Raw genomic sequence first — 20,315 nt, 5'->3', positions numbered from 1 at the left:
AGAGTCGCAGGGGCACACACTGTACAAGATTGGCATGGGAGTACGATGCGCCAACAACTGTATTCGGACCATATATCTTCGATCCCTGGTTTAGAGAGGTGTTTCGGCTGGCCCAGAAAGGTGATTCTGTACGTCTAGAGAAATAATCAGCATTGTATGCGCTTTACAGCTTGAAGATAGCTGCAGAATAGAAAAGACCAGGCTTGCGACTTACTCCGAATTGTCTGCCAAGTTGAAAAGGAGACCATGTGAGCTATAACTGTGATTGAAATGCAAGGGGAGAAGCACTCACCAACCTGAACCATTTCCTGGGACACAGTTAGCTTCAGATCATAGAAGAGAAGTGCAAGATCACGATAATCAAGGATAGGTAGCTTACCTGCCCTTTTTTGTTCGCCATCGTGGGAATTCAAAGTGATCGTGATCTCATGGGGCTAATAGACGTGCGGGGTGGCGCTGCAGTGTGCCGTCCTCCAGGCCATGTAGGAGCTCAGCAGATTAAAACAGCATCGTAGGGTAAAGAGAGAGGGTAAATAAGTAATTTAAGAGCAAATCTGGCAATCTGATAATATGCGCTCAAGTACAATTGCCGTTGAGTCGCAAGTCGGGAGTAATCCTTGTTAGTCAGCCCACCCCATCCCTTGGAGTTCTTCACTCCAGCTTTCCACTCTTTCTTCAGATTCTTCGGACTTCGATACTTGTGCTGGCAGCACGTCAAAACTATCTCACTTATTTCTAAATCGCTAACTATGGCTGACCCAGAGGACGGCGATGATCTCTTCGCGGATCTGTAAGTGTTTACTCTGCATGGAAGACCTCAATTCTTACCACTTTCTGTCAGTTACGATGCCGACGAATCCACCACCCGCACCACCTCCGCTGTTGAGGCCCCAAAGCCTGCCGCGGAAGAGAATGCCCCTCCTGCGCCCGCTCTGAACTCCGGGCTGGATTTTGCGCCCGCCCCTGTCGAGACTCAAGATTCGCATAATGCCGGCCAGCCCTCCGACTATGACACGGGCTATCACAATGGTCATGGAAACGCATACGGCGCCCCTGTCCATGCCCAACCACCCCCTGCGGAACCCGAGTCTCAGGGAACTGGAATTAAAGAAGATGGGTAAGTCCACTGATCCGTCCATGCTCCCCCGTTTATCAAATCATGCGTCAATTGTTTGCGTCTCCTTGACATTGGGCTGTGCTTTGCTGGCACATACTTTCGTGGACGACCGTTACGGCTATTCACGCTTCTAAAATCGCCATGGACAATGGGAAACGAGGGTCCGGGCTATGAAGCGCCTCGCTTGTTGAGAAGTTGTTGAGAAGAGATTACATTGGGCCTTTTGATATGGCAGACTTTGCTGGAGGGGAACAAGAATGGGCTCGGTGATCGATCAGCATGGTTGTTTGAGGAGAATCATGACCCGGCCATCAAAATTTCAAAAGCCATTCCCCAAACCCTGGGCACTTCGATATCTGCTCCGCAATCCGACCGCAGAGACAAAACAATCACTCGGCGGCTTGGGAAACAAATGCACAAAAAACGCAACAAACCACGGATCTTTGTCAAGCGATTATATATAGTACACCCGATACTATATAGCTTCTTGTCGATATACCTTGATAGAGCAGAGCAAGAAGTAGCTATGCTGTCGGAAGGGAGATTATCAAGCCGTCTCTACTTAGCTTCGGACTTTGTTAGACAAGGCAGTGAATTCCCAGGCCAGACAGACAGACAGTGACAATTCACTTTTTACGACTGAACTACTTGCACCTCTACGCTTTTCATCTTCGCCCGGTTTGAGCCAGAAAGAGGAGGACACAGACTATCACGGCTCATGTAAACCAGTGGGTTTCTTGTTAAATCCCATGAGTATCAGCTTGGTCGGGTTGAACGTATGCTGGGGAAGGGCGCGACAGTGATCCTGTCGAGGAGGACTTGCCTTGACAAGGCTACGACAGTCGCATTAGCTGTACTCGTGGATAGCAGCATAGCACCGCCAGCCCAATTAGCCAGGACACGCTTGCAACTTACTTTTGATATCATTTACTTGCTTTTGTCCATGCACGTCAATGCTTTAGGAGACCGCTAATCCTTATGGCTAGGAAAATGTTCATTGGAGGTTTGAACTGGGAGACTACGGACCGTATGTACATCGTGGACACCCTGCAAATTTTTTCTGACGTTCGTCTCAGAGTCTCTGCGTGATTATTTCTCGGAGTTCGGTGAGGTCCAGGAATGCACTGTCATGCGCGACAGCGCCACTGGTCGCTCGCGTGGATTCGGTTTCTTGACCTTCCGCGACCCTAAGACTGTTAATACTGTTATGGTGAAGGAACACTACTTGGACGGCAAGATTGTAAGACCTTCGATTGATCTTTCCATGGTGTGGTCACTAACGGCAATCAAAGATTGATCCCAAGCGTGCCATTCCCCGTGATGAGCAGGAAAAAACCAGCAAGATCTTTGTTGGCGGTGTCAGCCAGGAGGCTACTGAGCAGGACTTCAAGCAATTCTTCATGCAGTTCGGACGCGTGGTCGACGCTACTCTCATGATTGACAAGGACACTGGTCGTCCCCGTGGTTTCGGATTTGTGACTTTCGACAGCGAAGCAGCAGTGGAGAACGCTCTTTCACGCCCTCTCGAGATTCTCGGCAAGCCCATTGAGGTGAAGAAGGCGCAGCCCCGTGGCAACCTGCGCGACGATGATGACCGACGCGGCGGCCGCCGCGGTGGATATCGTGACATGAACCAAAACGAGGGAGGTCAACAGCAGGGTGGACAGCAAGGACCTGCGAGTGGCATGACCCCTCAAGTCATGGCCCAATACTGGCAGCGTATGCAGCAATACTTCGCCATGATGCAGCAGCAGATGGTCGCCTCCCAAGGCGGTGGAATGCCCAACATGAACATGGGTGCCATGAACCCAGCCATGATGCAGCAGATGCAGCAGATGCAAATGAGACAGATGCAGCAAATGGGCAATCAGCAGCAGGGCAACATGAGCCCCAACCCTCAAAGCCCAGTCTCCCAGCAGCAGATGCCAAACATGGGTGCAATGATGCAGCAACAGCCCAGTAACGGCGGCAGCGACAACGCCAGTCCCGGCCCCAACGCAGCCAGCATGTCAGGAAACTTCAACAACGCCGCCAACCGTCAGGCCGGCCCAGGCTACAACGCCCATGAGCAGATCGCCTTCGAGCAGCAGAAGTACGAACAGCAGCAAGTCCGCCGCTCGATGGACCCTCGGGGATACTCGCCTTACCAGCAAGGCGGACCGACTTCATGGGAAGGCATGTACGATGAAGTACCCCAGCCAAACATCCCCACTGGACCCTCAGGTATGAAGCGCGTCGGAAGTACGGGTAGTGGTATGTGGTTCTTTCGAGGCTCGACATAGCATATACCCCTTCCGATCCCGACTCCGTCTTTCACAAAAGCTAACCAAAACATCAACAGGAACCACCCCCACGCCACAGAGCGCCGCGCCAGCCAATGCTCCTACGGGACCTCGCAACGCAGGCAAGCCCGGCGCAAACTACCGTGGCGGCGGCCGAGGAGGCCACCGCGGCTTCCACCCATACCAGCGTTAAACCACTCAACATGGATAAATGCAAGTGTTGCTATTCTGTGTCTTAAAATGTTACAGGCACGCTTCTTTTTTTTTTTTTTCTTCTTTTCAATCTGTGTTTTTCTACGTCTTTTTTTTAACCTGGGGCCTGGCTTCGCTTGTAACAAGAGAGGAAATGGTAAGGTGATCTGTGATCTGTGATTATGACTGAGTCCGATGTCGGATTCGAGCTCGATTTTACACTGCCCAGTTTTTTTTTTTTTTCATGTGCATTCAGTCCCGCAATGACATATGTTCACTTGATTTATTTTTTGTAGCTTGCTGGGGTTGGTGATGACCTTGGTGAGATATATCTTATTTCCATGGATGAAGTAGTAGAAGAAGAAAAAGCAACCGGGATGCACGCAAAAGTGGACTATAACTATAGCAAAGTATAAACAGTGGAAGAAAACGATACAATTGCGTAGAGGGGCGTTTGTTTGGTGTAGTTTCCACTAGTTTTCGGCTTGTGGAAGGTCAAGAAACCAAATCCACGCGAGCGACCAGTGGCGCTGTCGCGCATGACAGTGCACGACCTGTCATGCACGACTGGCAGGCTGTCTAAACTTTCCACTGGTGACACAAAAACTGATTAATGGACGTCCTCAATCGTTGCTATTAAGCTATATTACTATATCGACTGTAGTTACACTGGTACCGAATATATACTACTACGATCAAGTTGTCGAATCATAGTCACGTGGTATTACGTGCCCTTATATTGATATAGTCGCTCGCTCCATGAACTTAGTTAGTACTTCATCCTAAACTACACTTTGCTGCAATACTCTTCGTACTATGATGAGCATGTCTCCGCGTATTGCTTATCATTCTCATACCTTCGACATGAAAATGTCCACTCAGCCGTACTTAAAGCCACAGGATCGTGTGGCTTCAATACGAAGTAACTATTAAGCTGCAAATCAAATTTCGGTTTCCTATACTATGCTGAAACTAAGAACTTACGGGGAGCTTTGCACCTTAATGTTCGAAATACGCCTGGGCAATGACCGACATAGCTCAACCAAACCTTAGCATTTTCTACTAAACCCTGTGTAAGGAGTACCGAGCTATTAATTAACCTTGCAACGACACTACGTTAGGTTCTCTTCGCGCTCGTCACTAAACCACTTCACTAATGACCATGTAAAAAGTATCCCAGAATACTTTAGTTGTCATTTCTTCTTCTGGACAAAACGGCCTGACACTCGGGCTGGCCCAAGTTGTAGAGCCATGCGGCGCTGTTGAACTCGACATAGGTGGTCTTGATCTGGCCTTGTTTGTTGATGTAGAAGTTATTGATGCCCTTGACCTCGTCAGCATCGTTACCGGCCCCTTGGACCGAGACCCAGCGCCAGCTGATGCGGTTGCAATCGTGGAAAATGTCCAGCGTCTTCAGGGTCAGCGGTGGCTGTGAGCCGGATCCGGAAATGAATTCCGCCTTCGATGTGAAGGTCGGTTGGCCCAGCTAGATGATATTTTGAACAGCAGTCAGAAGAAAATAGTTGTGCAGTTGGCCCGCCTCCAAAAGGGAGGGGGGGTGTTAAAGAGGAGCGAATCTTAGAGCTTACTGGAATGTGTATGATAAAATTAATAGAGTCACTCCATTCGGAATAGTCGTCCGCGAGTAGAGCATTGACGGTTGCATTGAAGTCGCTTGCATTGGGGTTGGCAAGGAGGTAATTGAAGGTGTCGACGATTTGTCGGGATTGGGAATCCGAGAGACAGCCTCGCTCCTGCAAGTCGTGGGCGTTAATCTTCGTCAAGGCTGTCGGGTCAGCGACAACGGCCGATGCCCCGAGTACCAGGAGCAGCAGATAAGATAGGAATTCCATTGTTTGAAGAAGAATAACTGATATCTTGTTAGGGAATGGTGTGGTCCTAGAGGGCATAAAATATGGCAGCTAGATGGGAAGAAAATATATTACTGAAGAGAGTCTAACCAGGCACTATTGTACATGAAGGATAAGCCTAGGAAAGAAAGAGAGAAAGAAAGAAAGTCAGTAAGAAGGCAAGGGGTTTTCATCTTGGCCTGCTGTTCAATAGAAATATGATATATCATATCGGATGGTGACTGCGAATTACGCCATTAGGTTTAGCCTTGTCCTTTTGGATTTAGCGTCATGAGTCCTTGTGCGTCGCTGTGCGTGGTTCTATAACTCCCTCCATCGCCTCGAGCGCAATTCGCGCTGCTTTCCGTCGCCCTGCCCGTTTCCACTCAGCCCTCGCCATTGTGCTCCAGATGAGGCATTTTTGCCCTTGGTCCACGATGCCGACCTGCAGATACGTAACCTCATGTGTTAATCGGTCGGTCAATCGTCGTACGTCCGCGCATGCAGGCCATTCACCCTACACTCTTTCTGAACAATCGCCCTGGTAATCGGGACTTCAAAATCTGCCTTGGGCGGCGACGGACTTGGTCAACGTCGAACATGCTAGTTGGGGAACTGGGCAACCGCGGGAGAGTGCATCTTGAGACACGTCGGTATAGCTCCTTCCTTCCTAGTTTTTTGGCAGCGAGGACCTCGTGCGCCATTGAAGCGTAAGAGGTGCTTGGCAGATGGCGTCCGCATCATTTCGGCACCGAGGAAGGATCCAACTGGTCGACTTCTTCGACAGACCAGACTGTTTCGGTTGTTTCGTGCTGTCGTGCGGTTGACTATGGTCCAAGAGTCCACCAAAAACACATTGTGACACTGTCCTATCGCCACATCGCAAGATCCCTCCGGGACGGTCTCTGAACCTGGCGAGCCGCAAGGCCACGTCGTCAGTCCTCGTGTAAATATCCATTCCCCTCTAGACTTAGCTTAAAGGATGCGATCTAGCTACTATTGCAAAGTAGCCGTCTATTAGTAAAGAATAAGTGAAAGAGGTTGAGAGCAATCTAGGTATCAAAGGATTTTCTATGATACTAACATATATAGATACCGTTGCTCTTGCGAGCCGTCTAGATAGACTTCCACTAGCAGTCATTATTGCCGGCGCGTTTATGCATGAAACTAGATTCAGTATTACTAAGTACTTATAGTATTACCGAGAGTCTTAGTCCGACCTACAGCTATAATTAAATCCTGAACGCCAGTACTAACATAGTAATATGCTATAAACCTAGAAGATCTTATATAACGAGATCTAGAAGCGGAGTCCGGACGCAGCGTCACTACTATTGCTACTTACTCGCTTTGATAATCGGGATATCTGGTATAAGTTAATCGAAAGTAGCTGTTATAGCTCAAATCTCCCAATTTAGCTCGAAAGGACTATATTAAGCGGACTCGCGTTCAAAAACGGTGTTAGGACTCTTATCGGGTTCTCTCTACTTAAGTTTAAGGAACAAAGCGGAGGCTATGCTATGCACCCGGTGGTATAAGACTAGTGTATTTACCTTGCTAGCACTGACGAAAGTCTGAATTCAATCTAGCTTAATGAACTAGCACTAGTATCTATTAGGGGCACAGTCCCTAGTGCAAGTGTTAGAAATTATTCCGAGCTTTAGCAACGCCTTGTTCCACACGCGAATTATATCCGTTATATAGATTGGTTAGGCGATAATATTGCGGTATAGGGAGCGTTCCCTAGTGTAGGAGACCTCTATATAGATCAAGGGAGGCTAAAGGACGCAGAGGAGATATACTAGCGAGCACTAGTAGGTTATAAGAAGGCTCTCGGTCTCGACCATACGTCCACTCTCGATATAGTCCACAACCTTGGTAATCTCTACAAAAGTTGGGAGAAGCTCAAGGAGGCAGAGGACATGTACCAGCGAGCATTGGCAGGCTACGAGAAGGCCCTCGGTCCAGATCATACCACTACTCTCAATACAGTCAAGAACCTTGGGGATCTCTACCGAGATCAACAACCTTGGTGTTCTCTGCTCTAATGAGGGATGTCAAGGAGAGAGAGGAGATGTACCAACGTGGAGTGACAGGCGGTCAGAAGATCGCACATCTAAATCCCAGTAGGGCGCGGCTGCCCGTGGAGAGATTGACCAGATGGGTTAAAACATCGTGGGTAAAAAACAGTGCATACGGCTCATTGACTGTATAAATGACCATATTATTATCGTATATGTTCTGCATGAGTTCAATACAGTACTTATGGCGGCTACACGACGTTAGCGCAGAGGAAGCCAAGGTGAAACGCTCGGCAGCAACGAAACCCGCTAGTCGTGTCTATACGAACCCATATACTAAACCCAGAAATGTCCCGGGAACTTTTATCCTACTTCACTGATAAAATCAGTAGAAGTGCAAACTATAACGAAATCAGATAATTTCCATAACCACTCCATCTCATATCGCCTCTCCTCCCATACTAAACACTAATGTCAGCTAACAGAGTACCAGGAGCCTCAGACAGAGCCAAGGCAGCAGCAACAAGCCTCTCAGCAAGCCGAGTCGCCGACGCCCTATCCATCAGCGCGGCCGAGGTCAGAACTTGAACCTCTAGCCTATCCCGTCCAGCAATGCATCGGAAAAGCAGCTGGCGCGGCAGATGGATCTGCACCGACTTCTCGAGCGACATACAAGCCACTCCGTCAAGCGCTAGCGGCAGCGGCCCAGTCTCCGGCCGCAGATGGTTAATGATACAGCCCATCTGCGTGTCCGCGGGCCAATCAGTGCAGTGCTCCACGATGTCAGGTAGATCCCACGCCGCCGCGTGGCGTGTCACCTGTGCATACTGCTCGCTGAGAGAGTGGCAGAGCGCCGCAAAAGTCGTACTCCCGCGCCCCTCTAGTCGTACCCGCAGCGGATTGATATTCAGACAGGGCCCCAGGGTGTTTTCGATACCCGGGAAGGCGACCGCCCCGCGCGTGTCCATTACATTGCCTAAGATTACGTCGTTCTTGCCGACTACATCGGCCAGAAGGAGACTGCATGCTGCGTTTAAGAGGGTTGGCACGGTGATGTTGTCGAAGACAGTGGGGAGGGACCCGCTGACGGGCGTGGTAATTATGCGTGTTTCTGGTTCTGAGTTGCCGGTGCCGTTTCCAAGGGCTGGGGTTAGAGTCGTCATGGACGCGCCCTGCAGGTTCTGACGCCAGAATTGAATCGCTGGGTCGTCGTCAGGGAAGGCCCGGTTCTTGTTCGGGGCGTACAGGTAACGTTGGAAGGGAGCTGCGGCGGGGAGGAGGTTCATGCCGCTGCAGCAGTCGTTTTGGTTGCTGTTGTACGCCGCCGAAATGTCTCGGAAGAGGATAGGCGAGGTGTTTCCATCATACTGGGCGTGAGAGACGCGAATCAAAAGGGCGTGCTCCTTGTCTGATCTGGATACGAGCATGAAGCGCACCAGCGGTTTTCCGATTGTCGGTGCGGTCTCGGTGATCATTTTCTCCACGGTAGACGCGCAGACATCTTCCAGTCTTTCATCGATGACTAAACGGTGTTCCAGGGTGGGCTCAGCAGTCTTCAAGACGACCTGCACGAAACCACCCTCGGAAAGCCGGGTGAATACCGTGCGCAGGATGCTGTGTCGGTGGACTACAGCCCTACACGCAGCCTGCAGTCTGTTGACATCAATCGACCCATGTAACATGCAGCAATAGCCGGTGAGTGACCATTGAGTCAAGAAAAAGTTCTGGGTTGCTGTCGTGGGGAGGATATCAAGAATTCCGTGATGGGCTTCAAGATGTGTCAGCTCCTTGCGAATGAGACGGGCAGTGTCTGGATCGTATAGGGAAAAGGGTTTCGGGACCATGAGTGCCTCGGAAATTTTGGGCCGAGCGGCGACGAGATCGACCAGGTCAGTCAGCGCTTTGCACTCGAGAAGATCTGCAACTGCTAAGTCCAATCCTTTGGATCGGGCTTGAACTGCAACGTGGATTGCCATGACTGAGTCTCCTCCTAGGTTCAGAAAGCTGTCCTGTGCTCGTATCGAGGATTCCGTGATCCCCAGGGCCAGAGCCCACAATCGTAACAGCATAAGAGCCACAGGTGTGCCCAACTTATGTTCTGAAGCATCACTGCAATGGACTGAAGATCTGGACCCCTGCGTCAGAGCTTCCATGGTATATGTAGCACCGAGTTGACGGAGACCCTGCCGGTGTATTTTGCCTGTTGCCGTGGTTGGGATGCTTTGGATAGGAAGGTAAACTCTGGGTATCATATAGGATGGCAAATTGTGGGACAGAGCAATATCCAAGCTGTGCGCCAGCTTCGGTACAATCTCTTGTAGGTCGTCCAGCGTCACTGCTTGGGAATCCTGGGGGGAACAAAAGGCCACCAACACGCCGGTTTCACGCCCTTTCGGCACGACCAGGTCGACAACGATAATGACCTTGGTATCAGATGACAGAGACCGCTGGATCCAATGCTCGATCTCACCAAGATCAACCCGCTGACCCCTGATCTTGACCTGTCCATCCTTGCGCCCGCAAAACAGCATCGTGCCATCTGCGGCGTACTGCACCAGATCACCCGTCTTGTACAGGTAGCTGCAGGGCGAGTCAGCGCGAAATCGCGAGAGCCAAGCTGTGGTGGGGAGAAAGGACGAGGCCGTCTCTGCCGGGCGGTTGAGGTACCCACGACCGACACTAGGGCTTTCAATCACCAACTCTCCCACAGCACCGATGGGGGCTAGTCGGCCAGGATCTGCTGGGTCGACAATCCATAACACGCTCCCTGATCCCTTCCCAATGTTTGTTGGACTAGATGAGCGTGTGACAGTAGCCATGGAGCTGATTGTAGTGGCCTCTGATGGTCCGTATGCGTTGATCAAGTGGACGCGGTCTGCCCACTTCGCTACCAGACTGGAATTCATGGGCTCACCACAAAGGACCAGTGTTCGGATAGTAGGGACTTTGTCTGGATCTAGGATCCTGCTGGGTGAAGGGGCTATGCTGACCCAATTGACCCGTTGCTGATTGATGAATGCCGTGAGCTCGTTAGACCGCTGCGAGTCAGACGGTATGCAAATGCAACCTCCAAATAGCAGCGTGTAGAGGATGTCGCGGTTGGCGACGTCAAACACGAAATTGGCAAATTGAAGAACTCGACTGTCGCTTGACAACGAGAGGATTGGCCCATTCGCCATGGCTCGTCGGAAAAAGCCCCCATGCTCGATCACCACACCTTTGGGTCGACCTGTTGACCCTGATGTAAATACCGCATAGACAGGATCAGTGAGCTTCACCACTAGGTCCTTTTCTGTATCTAGACTTAGAGTGTTCTTCACAACGTGTTCCACTGCGATGGCCACAGGAACTAGTCGGGTGGCCGTGGATAGACATGCAGTCGAGCAAATCATCAGTTCCGCCTTCACATCCTCACAGACGCTCTTTGTACGTGCAGTCGGAGCTGCTGGGTCAACAAATACATATGCTGCACCCGCGCGGAGAACACCCAGGACCGCTACAATAGCCCACTTGGTTTTCTCGAAGCAAAGGGGGATGATGGTCTCAGGAGATAAGTTGAGTGTGCCCAGATGCTGTGCCAAACGTGATGAGAGCTCATCCAATTCACCATATGTAAGATCGCCGTCCCACGCGTTCACTGCCGGTTTATGTAGACTTTTCGAACACGTTTCCAGGATCGCTGTATGAATGCAGCTCGCAGGCTGGACGGGAATCGGTGGATTCCAACTCGCCAGCGAGAGTCTCTCTTCCTTTGTAATCAGATTCAGCTCTCGGAGCTTCAGATGCGGTTGGTCTAGGATTTGACCTAAAGTATATTGGAAGGTTCGGGCAATATTGTGAATGCGAGCCTCATCAGAGAAGAAAGACATGGTTGGATTCACTAGAATACTCATCACTATCCCTTTGAAATTGGCATGGAGCATTGCTCGAAACTTCTGCACACCGTCAAAATTAAATACCGTTCGTCCGTTAGTAAATAAAGCAGACCTACCGGGACCCCGATGCTGGGTGAATGCTGTGTGATAATGATACTTTCCAAGCTTTTCAGTGCGCTTTCTTGGCAGAATCTTGTCTCTCTCATAATCTGGATGGCTGGAATAGAGTCTTCCAGTGCTATGATACAGGTTCTTTTCGTGGAAATTGAAGTATCAACCAATCCAAACCGCACACAATCAGAGGCTGCAAAAACGCCGAGCACAGCTCCCCACGCAATTTGGAAGACCTCCCGTAGAGTCTGGACATTCTCCTTTGAGCCAGAGTAGTTCAAATCTAGGAGCAGCGGTTTCCCAGCATGCGGTATTCCAAGGATGACCGTCATCGTCGTGTTGATGGGACCTTTTTGGGGTTTGCCCTAAAGCCACGAGGTATTCGAAGTTGAAGAGGTATCCCTATTCGCACAATCTTTATGTGTATATGTTTCGTAGGTGAAAAGAACAGATACCAGATATGTAGGACTGTCTTTAATCAATGCTGCAAGCCAGACTTTTGCCCTATACGATCTCGCAGCCCCACAAACTGTTAGGCACGATCGCCACGTTAATACGGAGATCTGGAAGGAAGAAACACACACCGACTTTTAGTCCTTGCATATTTGGCATTCCGATAGATCTAATAGAAGACTTGAATCTGGGTTATCGGATACAATCACGCTATTTTTGCATCGCACTTTGCGCTGCCATAGCTTTACTGGCCGAGAAGGTATCCATCAACAGCAAAAAGTAACAAATAAATCAGGCAGCATTGCATCGAGGCTAAGAGAGAAGGTATCTCTCAATAGCAAAAAGCAAAATAAATAAATAAATCAACCAGTATTGCATTGAGGCTAAGACAGACAATGTATCTCTCATTGGAAAAAAGCAAAAACAAATAAATCAACCAGCATTGCTTGAGCTGAGAGACGTGCGAGTAGAATAGAGAAGGCCAGGAAGTCTAGGGCGTCACGTCATCCCATCCTCAACAAGTTCTCAACAAGATAATATTAGAAAGAAATCCACCGGAGTGTCATTCCCAAAGAGGATACTTCTGTAGGTGAAGGGATGTCCACGGTGATTATTACTGCAACCCAGCCCAATCCCACGCCTTCTGAGGCCCTTCCTTCCCATTCTTAGACATTTTACATGTCTCCACAGCTCCTGCAGCGCTCCCTAGAAAATACCTCGCTACGGCCTGTTTCTTATTGACCTTGTCAGTGGCAGTCCGGGGCAAGATCTCCTCCTCCTGCAATACCCGCAGCTTTGTAGGAAAGGTATATGCGGGCAACGACCTGGACAGATCGCTATGTAAACGATGCAGTAGAACCTGACCAGCTCCTGGTCGTGGCCGTACTAAAGCTCCCAGCTGGTTGGCGATTCCGCCGTCTGGTACTGCAACCACGACAGCCTCAGCTACGTATGGAAGGCTTGTTAATGCATTCTCAACTGGCAGAACGGGGACCCGATATGCGTAGACCTGGATGACTTTTTGTTGATACAAGTGTTAGCAGTGCTAGCAGCATGGAAAGTTGACAACTTGGCATAGAACTTTGCTTACAGTCCGACGAAGCACGTCCCTCAAACACGAACTCGTTGCCTTCCATGTGTGCCAGGTCGCCCGTTCGGAAAAATCCTTCGTCGTCGAATGCAGCCCTGGTCGCTTCTTCGTCGTTTAAATAACTGTAAAAGTGTCATTGAGCTGCCTCAATCTCTGATCTGTGGGATATGCAGAAATAGTAGACTTACTGTAACATAATTCGGGGGCCTTTGATCAGCACTTCTCCTGTGGTGCCCTCGGAGAGCTTCATCTCCACGTCGGGGAGGGGTCGACCTATCGATGTCTAGACAAAAGGGCAGTCAGTCTTGAGAGAATAGGATCACATTGAAGCATGTTTTGCTTACTCTAGTCGGATTGACGTTTGGTAGCATACTGATCAGTCCGCCAGCCTCCGTTGCGGCATACCCCATCTGTAGCGGCACATCCGTCAATCGATCCCAGAACTCAACCAAGGTAGCCGTGGGCATAGCCGAGCCCAAGCGGATTTCTCGAATAGCTCGAACCCCACTCAGGTATGGTTCAAGTTCCGTGCTGGGTAAAGAATTGAGGTGGTCGTCATAGTACTGCTTTAGCTTGGACAAGGTCATGGGACCCCAAGCCACCTTGGTGACTCGCTGCTGTTTGAGAAGCTCCCAGTAGTCCTCGGCCGGGGACCCTGGCTTCATGATCTCAATCAGGTGCCCGGTTAGCAGAGGCAGCAAAGTGCATACCATCCCGCCAAGCCAATGAGGCACGCGGTCGCTTAGGTTGACTCGGCGGTTGTCTGGTGTGCACAACTCCCTGGGATACAAGCACTGTCGCGGTAGCACCGCCCCTTTGGGTGGACCTGTCGTCCCCGACGTGAAGACAATCAACCCGGGCCGATTCGAGGGGAGGCTCAGGGTGTCATCGATCTGCAGATGCGCGGCAGTATCCATACAATAGTCTCTGTGGCCGCAGGTGATAGTCACGACATGGAGGTGACGCTGAGGCACAGCGGCCCTTAGCTGTCGGTGTTGGTGGATTTTGGCTGCTGCTTCATACTGGCCAGATGTTACGAGGAGCAAACTAGCTTCAGTTTGCTCAAGAAAGTGATTGGCTTCTTCTGGGAGAATCCCGGGTGCCATGGGCATAATAGCTCCCCCAATGGAAAGAATTGCTAGACAGCCAACAATAAAGTCCTCGGAAAGTGGTGATAGCAAGCCAACCCATATCGAGTTGTCGAGGAGCCTTCCTCGACCGTCGAAAAGGCTCGCTGGTAGAGCATCTTGGATGCTCTTGCGGGTGGCCACAAGATTCCGGATGAGCTGATCGTAGCTTGTTGATACTCCGTTTGCTGGATCATTGACTGCAATCCCTGGGAAGCGCTCCGCACACGAGCGAAGACCTCTGAAGATCTCGTCATTGGGAAAGACTTGAGAATCCATGTTCCCAGTGGCATACAGGTTCACGGTGTAATCTCAGGAATCGTGATGTTGGCAAACTATTCATAGTTGCGATAATTCTCTCTAACCATAGCCGTGCTTCATGCACTCATTCTTCATGCACTCGACGTGTTCCTTTCTTCTTTTCTTTTTCTGTGCATCGTATCCGCTTCACCAGTGCGTCATACTGCACACTCGACGTGTTCTTTTATTTTTTATTTTTTTATTTGGTTTCTTTCTTTTTCTATACACCGCTAGGCTTTGTCCCCTTATGCCAGCCTGCGACGAGCTCGCTCGCGATTTATTTCCATCTCATTAACTGGAAGCATCCTAGTCTTCAGACAGAACGCTGGTCAAGTTCTTCACCTCTCTCACTATGGCGGTCAACTTTAGTGAAATTCCCATGGTCGACTACGCGTTGTCTAAGTCCCCAGACACCATACCACAGTTTTCAGCACAGCTTCGGGATGCACTCGTCAAGGTGGGATTTTTCTATCTCGTAAACCATCCAATTCCACCATCCTTGCAATGGGACTTGAAAGACCAGTCACGGCAGCTGTTCGAGCTTTCATCGGAGAAGAAGAACAAAATCGGGATGAAGATAAATAAACACTTTGTGGGTTACGTGGGGATGGACGAGTCCACAACTTCCAATCATAAGGATCATCGAGAATCATATACAGTATGTCTGTTTTTATTGCACTTTCACCGATTCTAAAACCCTATACTGACTCGGATGGCCAGCTCGGTTATGAATGCTCTCCTCCCGGCCCCGATGAGCCGCAGTATCGCAACCTGCGAGGGCCTAATGCGGTATGAATACAGCCTTGATCGCGCTTTCAGGCGCCTTAAATCCAACTAACTCCACTGAGACAGTGGCCTGATAAGGAGGATCTTCCGGATTTCCGGCACACCATGGAACGCTACATGGCAGAAGTGAAAAGCTTGGCCGACGAGTTCAAACTGATGGTCGCCCAGGCGCTGGATCTGGAGACTACTGAGTTGCTCCAGCTATTTGACGACAAGCCGTTCGATCGACTGATGCTGGCCAAGTACGTCCCGCCCCCATCAACCTCGGCTGATCACGCCGCAAAATGCAGCGAAGCGAAAGAGATACAGGGCAAAGGCGCCCACAAGGATGCCAGCTGGCTGACATTCCTCCTTCCTGGGTCACCACATGGGGGCCTGGAGGCCATGAACGCGGCTGGTGACTGGATTCCGGTGCCTCCCAGGCCGGGCGCTATGATCATCAATGTAGGATTGCAGCTGGAGGCCATGACGGATGGGGTTTGCAGTGCTGCATTCCACCGGGTAGTGACTCGACCGCGGGACTTCCTCGATCACAACGGTAATGATCTCGGGCCTCGATTTTCATTTGCTCTGTTTCATAATATCAGTCTCGAACTGAGAAAGGAAAAATGCCTGAACATTCCCCCGCACATTGCTGCCCTGGTCACGAATGACGAGGTGAGGCGGAATGCACAAATTTTTCTACGTCGTCTGTTTCAGCGGGGATGTCCTGGAGAGGGGATCTTTGCGACCCGTTTGAAGGTGCATCAACAAGTGACGGAGAAGTGGTATCCAGACCGTCTCGCCGAGGCACAGGAGCCAGTTGTAGGGCCAGTGTCCAGCTCTCGGTGAGCGTAAGAGGCTGCAAGATAAACTTTGTCTAGTTAGATCGATAGAAACCGCTTGTGATCCCACTTTTCCATGCATACATCCTACATACATGCATAGAATATGCGATACATGCATAGAGTACGCTGGCGGAGAGACTTTTGTGTAAGGTTACATTCAAGCGAGGTCCGACTTCATCATCGGTCGCATGAGTGTTCTAGGATATAGTCTTGGAGAAGAATTGTGGAACATAAGAATTGAGATATAAGATCGGAATCAATGTATTCAAAACAGTCTTTTAGGGATAAGTTAATTTACACAACTCGACTCAACAAGATATGAATATACAACCACACAATCTAGAAGACATGCTCATAAATTGCAAGCTAAAATAAAATAGAGATAATAAAGATTGAGGTATGTATAGACAAACGCAATATCAAAAAAAAAGAATGGGATGATATCACAAGAATATGCAAAAAGAGACAAAATATGAAAAGGCCCAACCGCCATTTCAAGCACGCTAAAAACCGTCAAAAAAAGAAAGTGCTCGATCTAAAAATATGTAGGTAGGAAGGAATGTCGAGAAAAAAGGGTGTAAATCAAGAAAGAACGGCAAATCCGTGTGATGCCTTCGCTTCTTTCCCCCTGTTTTGTTTTGTATCGGTCGTTTTTAATATGCCATACCGTAGCCAGGCTGTGTGGGATGGCGGCCTTCGATAGAGCTGCGCGAATGCCTGCTGTCGCGGCTTGAACTGCGAGCGTGTGACACTCCGAAGTCGTTGCTGACCAGGCCATCGTGGCTGCTGTTTGACCTTGTTCGGCGGGGTACATCCCGGTAGGGTGCGTAGGGTGCGTTGAAGTTGAAGTTGCTCATCTCAGCGTAGTCCTTGCGCTTGGGGTGCTCCATGAGGAGGGATTCGCGGGCGTCCAAGGGGGTGAGGTCGTCGAGATCGCGATTCGCTTTTTCTATAGGAAGGATATATTAGCATAATTTTCAACATTGGGGTTTGTATGAGAATGAGTGACATACCAGCTTCTCTTCTGCGTCTGGCGTGGGGGTTCTCGCGGCAGCAGGTAATGATAGCGTTAACGGCGATGAGAATGGCGAGGACGGCAGTAAGGGTGGACTGCACGACGATGAGGACGATACCGGTGACGGTCTTGGTGGTTTGGGAGAGACCAAGTTCCTCAACGAAGACAAGGACACAACAAATGGACAGGACACGGACGACCTGAACGGCGATGTTGATTCCCATGGAAGACTTGGTAGCGTATGGGCGGTTCCAGACTAGGATGATCAAAAGAAGGGCTTCGCAGACCAGTTGGCCTGCACTTTGGGCCAGGCCGTGGCCCTGTGCACCGGCGATGATACAGCCCTTGGCCAAGGCGTAGATGATGACCGGGATGAAAATCCACCAGAAGTCCTTCTTGTAGTTGTCGTAGAACAGACTGTATTTCTTCCAGGTCTCCTTGTTTTCGTACAAGCTATCGGTGTCACCCTCAGCCTGCTTGTACTTGCGAGCCATGTAGACGATGCGAATAGCGAAGAAGAGGAGCACAGAGGTGAAGACAGCGAGTGTGATAGCTGCTAGAAGTTTTGCTGCCCACGAATCACCGTTTCGCAGTTGGTAGACACAGTATAGCACCCAGATGCTGTAGAGCACGAGAATCATATTGGTAATTGTTCGCGCCATTAAGCCCCAATAGTCCTTGCGGAAGTCGGCAAGTTTGTTGGGGAAAGTGCCATACAGCGCCCACAGTTCAAGGATGACCTTGACAAGAAGAATGCCGACGATGACCACAGCAACAACAATGGCGAAGATGAGAAGAACGGTCATGAAGATGTTGGCAGAGGGGATCATGAGTTCTTCAGAGAGTTCCTTCAGACTGTTGATCGTCGAGCTAGACCCACTGTCGTCGCTAGAAGAGCTGTTCGACACACTCGCATCGGACGAAGTGTCGATGGAACGAGCTACAAATTCACCGAAATGAATGGCATATTCCAAGCTTCGTTTCGTGGTGTTGCTAGATGATCCACTGTTTGTCAAAGTAGCGTTCTGCAGGAAAACATAGCTTTCCTCAGTCAAATTGCCACCGGTCGCCTTCCGGAAGTTGTCAATGGAGTTCTGCATACCAGACCAAGGGATCAAACCAGTACTCCAGGCAAAGTTCCGAGAGAAGCTGCTGTACACAGTTGGGTAGCTGACACTGAGCATGCCGTTGGTGGCCATGGAATGGAACCAGCCCATCACATCACCGAACCCAGGGCTAGCCGACGGAGCTCCAGCAGCCCCAGCAGAGCCAATGGCAGAGATACCAGTCAGCGCCAGAGCACCAGCTGCAATACCAGCCGAGATATAGGTGACCGCCTTCACGCTTGTGGAGTGACCGTTGGACAACTCCGACTGGACACAGGCCACATTTGAATTGTCCTTCGATTTGAGGACCAGCTTGGCCTGACCGTCCAAGTCAGGCATCTGGAATGCGATACCCGGAATCTGGCTTGCATATTCGGACGGCACCTCATACGATCCCCGAGCCTTGAACCCCTGCTTAGGGACAGGACAGAGCTCGGCCACATGGATTTCCGTACCGCACGGGTCGAAGTCTTTGGTGTAGATATTGTTGCCGTAGGCAGTGACAGATAAGGACGCGGTCACATATTGTTCTTTGGCGCTGGTACCAGCCACGTCGAAGGTAACAATTTTCGTGGAGCGAGAGTAGGAGACGTCCAATTTCTGGACTTTAATGGTGGAGTCGGTCATACACAAGTTGAAGCCATTGGTGGACAGGGTATCGCCTGCGAGAGCCTGGGGCAGGACGGCCAAGCCCAGTAGGGCCCAAACGAAGTTCCGCATATTGGCAACACCAATCCTGAACTACCAACTAATACCAACAGGGCACGTATTCATGAAGATATAGGGATCGAGGATCGAGGATCGAGAATGGTAGCGATTGGATTATAACGATGGGTATATCGGTCAGGGCAGGATCAACCTGCGCGAGAAAAGCAACGAGAAATGAGCTGTATGGGGTCGGATAGAGCGCCCGAGGAAGTAAGACACTGGTTAGTCGACCAGGGGCGAGAGACAAAAGGATGAAGAGAGTGAAATCCCCCAGAAACACAGAAACATGAGAGAAGAGAAGTCTCGCACTCTCGCGGTCGAGACTTCTCAGGGCTGGAGGAGCCCCCCTGAATTTACGATTGGTCGCGTTTCAGAGTCTAGACCTGCCCTACAACTTAGTTCTATATCTGTTTTGTTATATTAGGGTCTACTCGACTATTGCTCGTATTATTGCTAATTTTAACTGTCATTTCCCATAAAACAGACCAGAATACACCTGGAATAGGAGTAAACAATGAAGCTATTGCAATATAAGAAACTCTCAATCCGTGGGAACAGTCGTGCCCTAAAACCAATTGGGACATGAGACCCACACTTGCATTACGCCACAGGAGATGCCACTATTGTCTCTAGTTCTCTCGGATTACTCGCTGATTTTTGCGCATGTAATCCCCGCCCTCCCTTAGGATCTTACACGTATTTCTATCCCTACGTGTTAGGCATGACGTTGCCCCGCGAGGGGTGTCCAACACATTCACAAGATTCACAAGCTCGCCACACTGCCGATCGGTGATCCTCCCAAGTTCTAGATGTACAGTGGATCTCTTACAGCTCGGGACATATCTTGTTCCTGGTGAAAATCCTCTTGCCAAGGTCCAGAACATACTCACAGTCCTCTGTACACACAACCCACAAAATTGAATTGTGTGAAATTCAAATGTGTGAGATGAGACAATTAAGACCTGGTGGGCGCTATTTCATCCTATCATCAATGTGAGACAGCCAAGCGCCCCATATGACAGATATCTATTTACAGTACGGCTGGGCCTATAGCACACGATCAATGATGATCACTGCCACCTATGGCGCTTGCATGTATTGCTGGTCCATACATTTCCCAGTATTTACTATCTACCCAGCTTGTGGCTGAGTGATCAGCAACACACCTGTGCAGACATTTCTTCAGAAAGTCAGTTCGGGTTTCAGAATTATTATCTTAGCAAACCCTTTCCTAAAATGTGGGTACACGGGGGTCTGATCGTTAATGAAGGAGTGCCATAATATATTGTAGCCGAGTTCCTTCGTGACAGGTATATATCGTCAAAACGGTGATCTCAATGAAGTGCCATACGTTGATTTCTTGACACTGTAACTTTAGGTGAGCCACAAGATCATCCGCTGATCTTTAAATCGAGAAAATAGGGAACAATTATGGACACTTAGGAGATATACTCC

At 49.9% G+C, this 20,315-nt stretch overlaps 6 protein-coding genes across 6 annotated transcripts, besides 3 other annotated features; 2 read left to right on the top strand and 4 right to left on the bottom strand.

Moving 5' to 3' along the window:
* Window positions 1-90: 90 nt before the first annotated feature.
* Window positions 91-134: a sequence feature (Short protein (PENARI_c011G00618, OGE52012.1) was converted to a misc_feature.).
* A 158-nt stretch (window positions 135-292) lies between these two features.
* Window positions 293-308: a sequence feature (Short protein (PENARI_c011G00618, OGE52012.1) was converted to a misc_feature.).
* Window positions 309-379: 71 nt separating this feature from the next.
* Window positions 380-400: a sequence feature (Short protein (PENARI_c011G00618, OGE52012.1) was converted to a misc_feature.).
* A 349-nt stretch (window positions 401-749) lies between these two features.
* PENARI_c011G09292 (uncharacterized protein) lies at window positions 750-3,592 on the top strand (the record flags this gene model as incomplete). Its single annotated transcript, XM_022632700.1, has 6 exons — window positions 750-790; window positions 842-1,117; window positions 2,104-2,144; window positions 2,194-2,357; window positions 2,410-3,370; window positions 3,459-3,592. The coding sequence occupies 6 exons, from the start codon at window positions 750-752 to the stop codon at window positions 3,590-3,592; spliced, it is 1,617 nt and encodes a 538-aa protein (XP_022487412.1).
* Window positions 3,593-4,777: 1,185 nt separating this feature from the next.
* Window positions 4,778-5,444, bottom strand: PENARI_c011G07832 (uncharacterized protein; the record flags this gene model as incomplete). The annotated part of the gene is made up of 2 exons (XM_022632661.1): window positions 4,778-5,077; window positions 5,181-5,444. The coding sequence occupies 2 exons, from the start codon at window positions 5,442-5,444 to the stop codon at window positions 4,778-4,780; spliced, it is 564 nt and encodes a 187-aa protein (XP_022487665.1).
* A 2,403-nt stretch (window positions 5,445-7,847) lies between these two features.
* Window positions 7,848-11,331, bottom strand: PENARI_c011G11986 (non-ribosomal peptide synthetase; the record flags this gene model as incomplete). Its single annotated transcript, XM_022632761.1, has 2 exons — window positions 7,848-7,863; window positions 7,925-11,331. The coding sequence occupies 2 exons, from the start codon at window positions 11,329-11,331 to the stop codon at window positions 7,848-7,850; spliced, it is 3,423 nt and encodes a 1,140-aa protein (XP_022487600.1).
* A 1,183-nt stretch (window positions 11,332-12,514) lies between these two features.
* On the bottom strand, window positions 12,515-14,397 carry PENARI_c011G03409 (class I adenylate-forming enzyme family protein; the record flags this gene model as incomplete). Its single annotated transcript, XM_022632549.1, has 4 exons — window positions 12,515-12,918; window positions 12,992-13,113; window positions 13,180-13,274; window positions 13,336-14,397. The coding sequence occupies 4 exons, from the start codon at window positions 14,395-14,397 to the stop codon at window positions 12,515-12,517; spliced, it is 1,683 nt and encodes a 560-aa protein (XP_022487505.1).
* Window positions 14,398-14,770: 373 nt separating this feature from the next.
* On the top strand, window positions 14,771-16,035 carry PENARI_c011G04838 (uncharacterized protein; the record flags this gene model as incomplete). Its single annotated transcript, XM_022632583.1, has 3 exons — window positions 14,771-15,076; window positions 15,139-15,207; window positions 15,271-16,035. The coding sequence occupies 3 exons, from the start codon at window positions 14,771-14,773 to the stop codon at window positions 16,033-16,035; spliced, it is 1,140 nt and encodes a 379-aa protein (XP_022487643.1).
* A 649-nt stretch (window positions 16,036-16,684) lies between these two features.
* On the bottom strand, window positions 16,685-18,872 carry PENARI_c011G10552 (transient receptor potential ion channel family protein; the record flags this gene model as incomplete). The annotated part of the gene is made up of 2 exons (XM_022632727.1): window positions 16,685-16,980; window positions 17,045-18,872. 2 exons carry the CDS (start codon window positions 18,870-18,872, stop codon window positions 16,685-16,687), a joined length of 2,124 nt encoding a protein of 707 aa, XP_022487614.1.
* Between the last annotated feature and the right edge of the window lie 1,443 nt (window positions 18,873-20,315).

Source organism: Penicillium arizonense (assembly GCF_001773325.1).
Source record: "Penicillium arizonense strain CBS 141311 chromosome Unknown PENARI_contig011, whole genome shotgun sequence".
NCBI classification, from domain to species: Eukaryota; Fungi; Ascomycota; class Eurotiomycetes; order Eurotiales; family Aspergillaceae; genus Penicillium; species Penicillium arizonense.
Note: the sequence above shows the minus strand (reverse complement) of the source record. Positions and strands in the feature narration are given on the sequence as shown.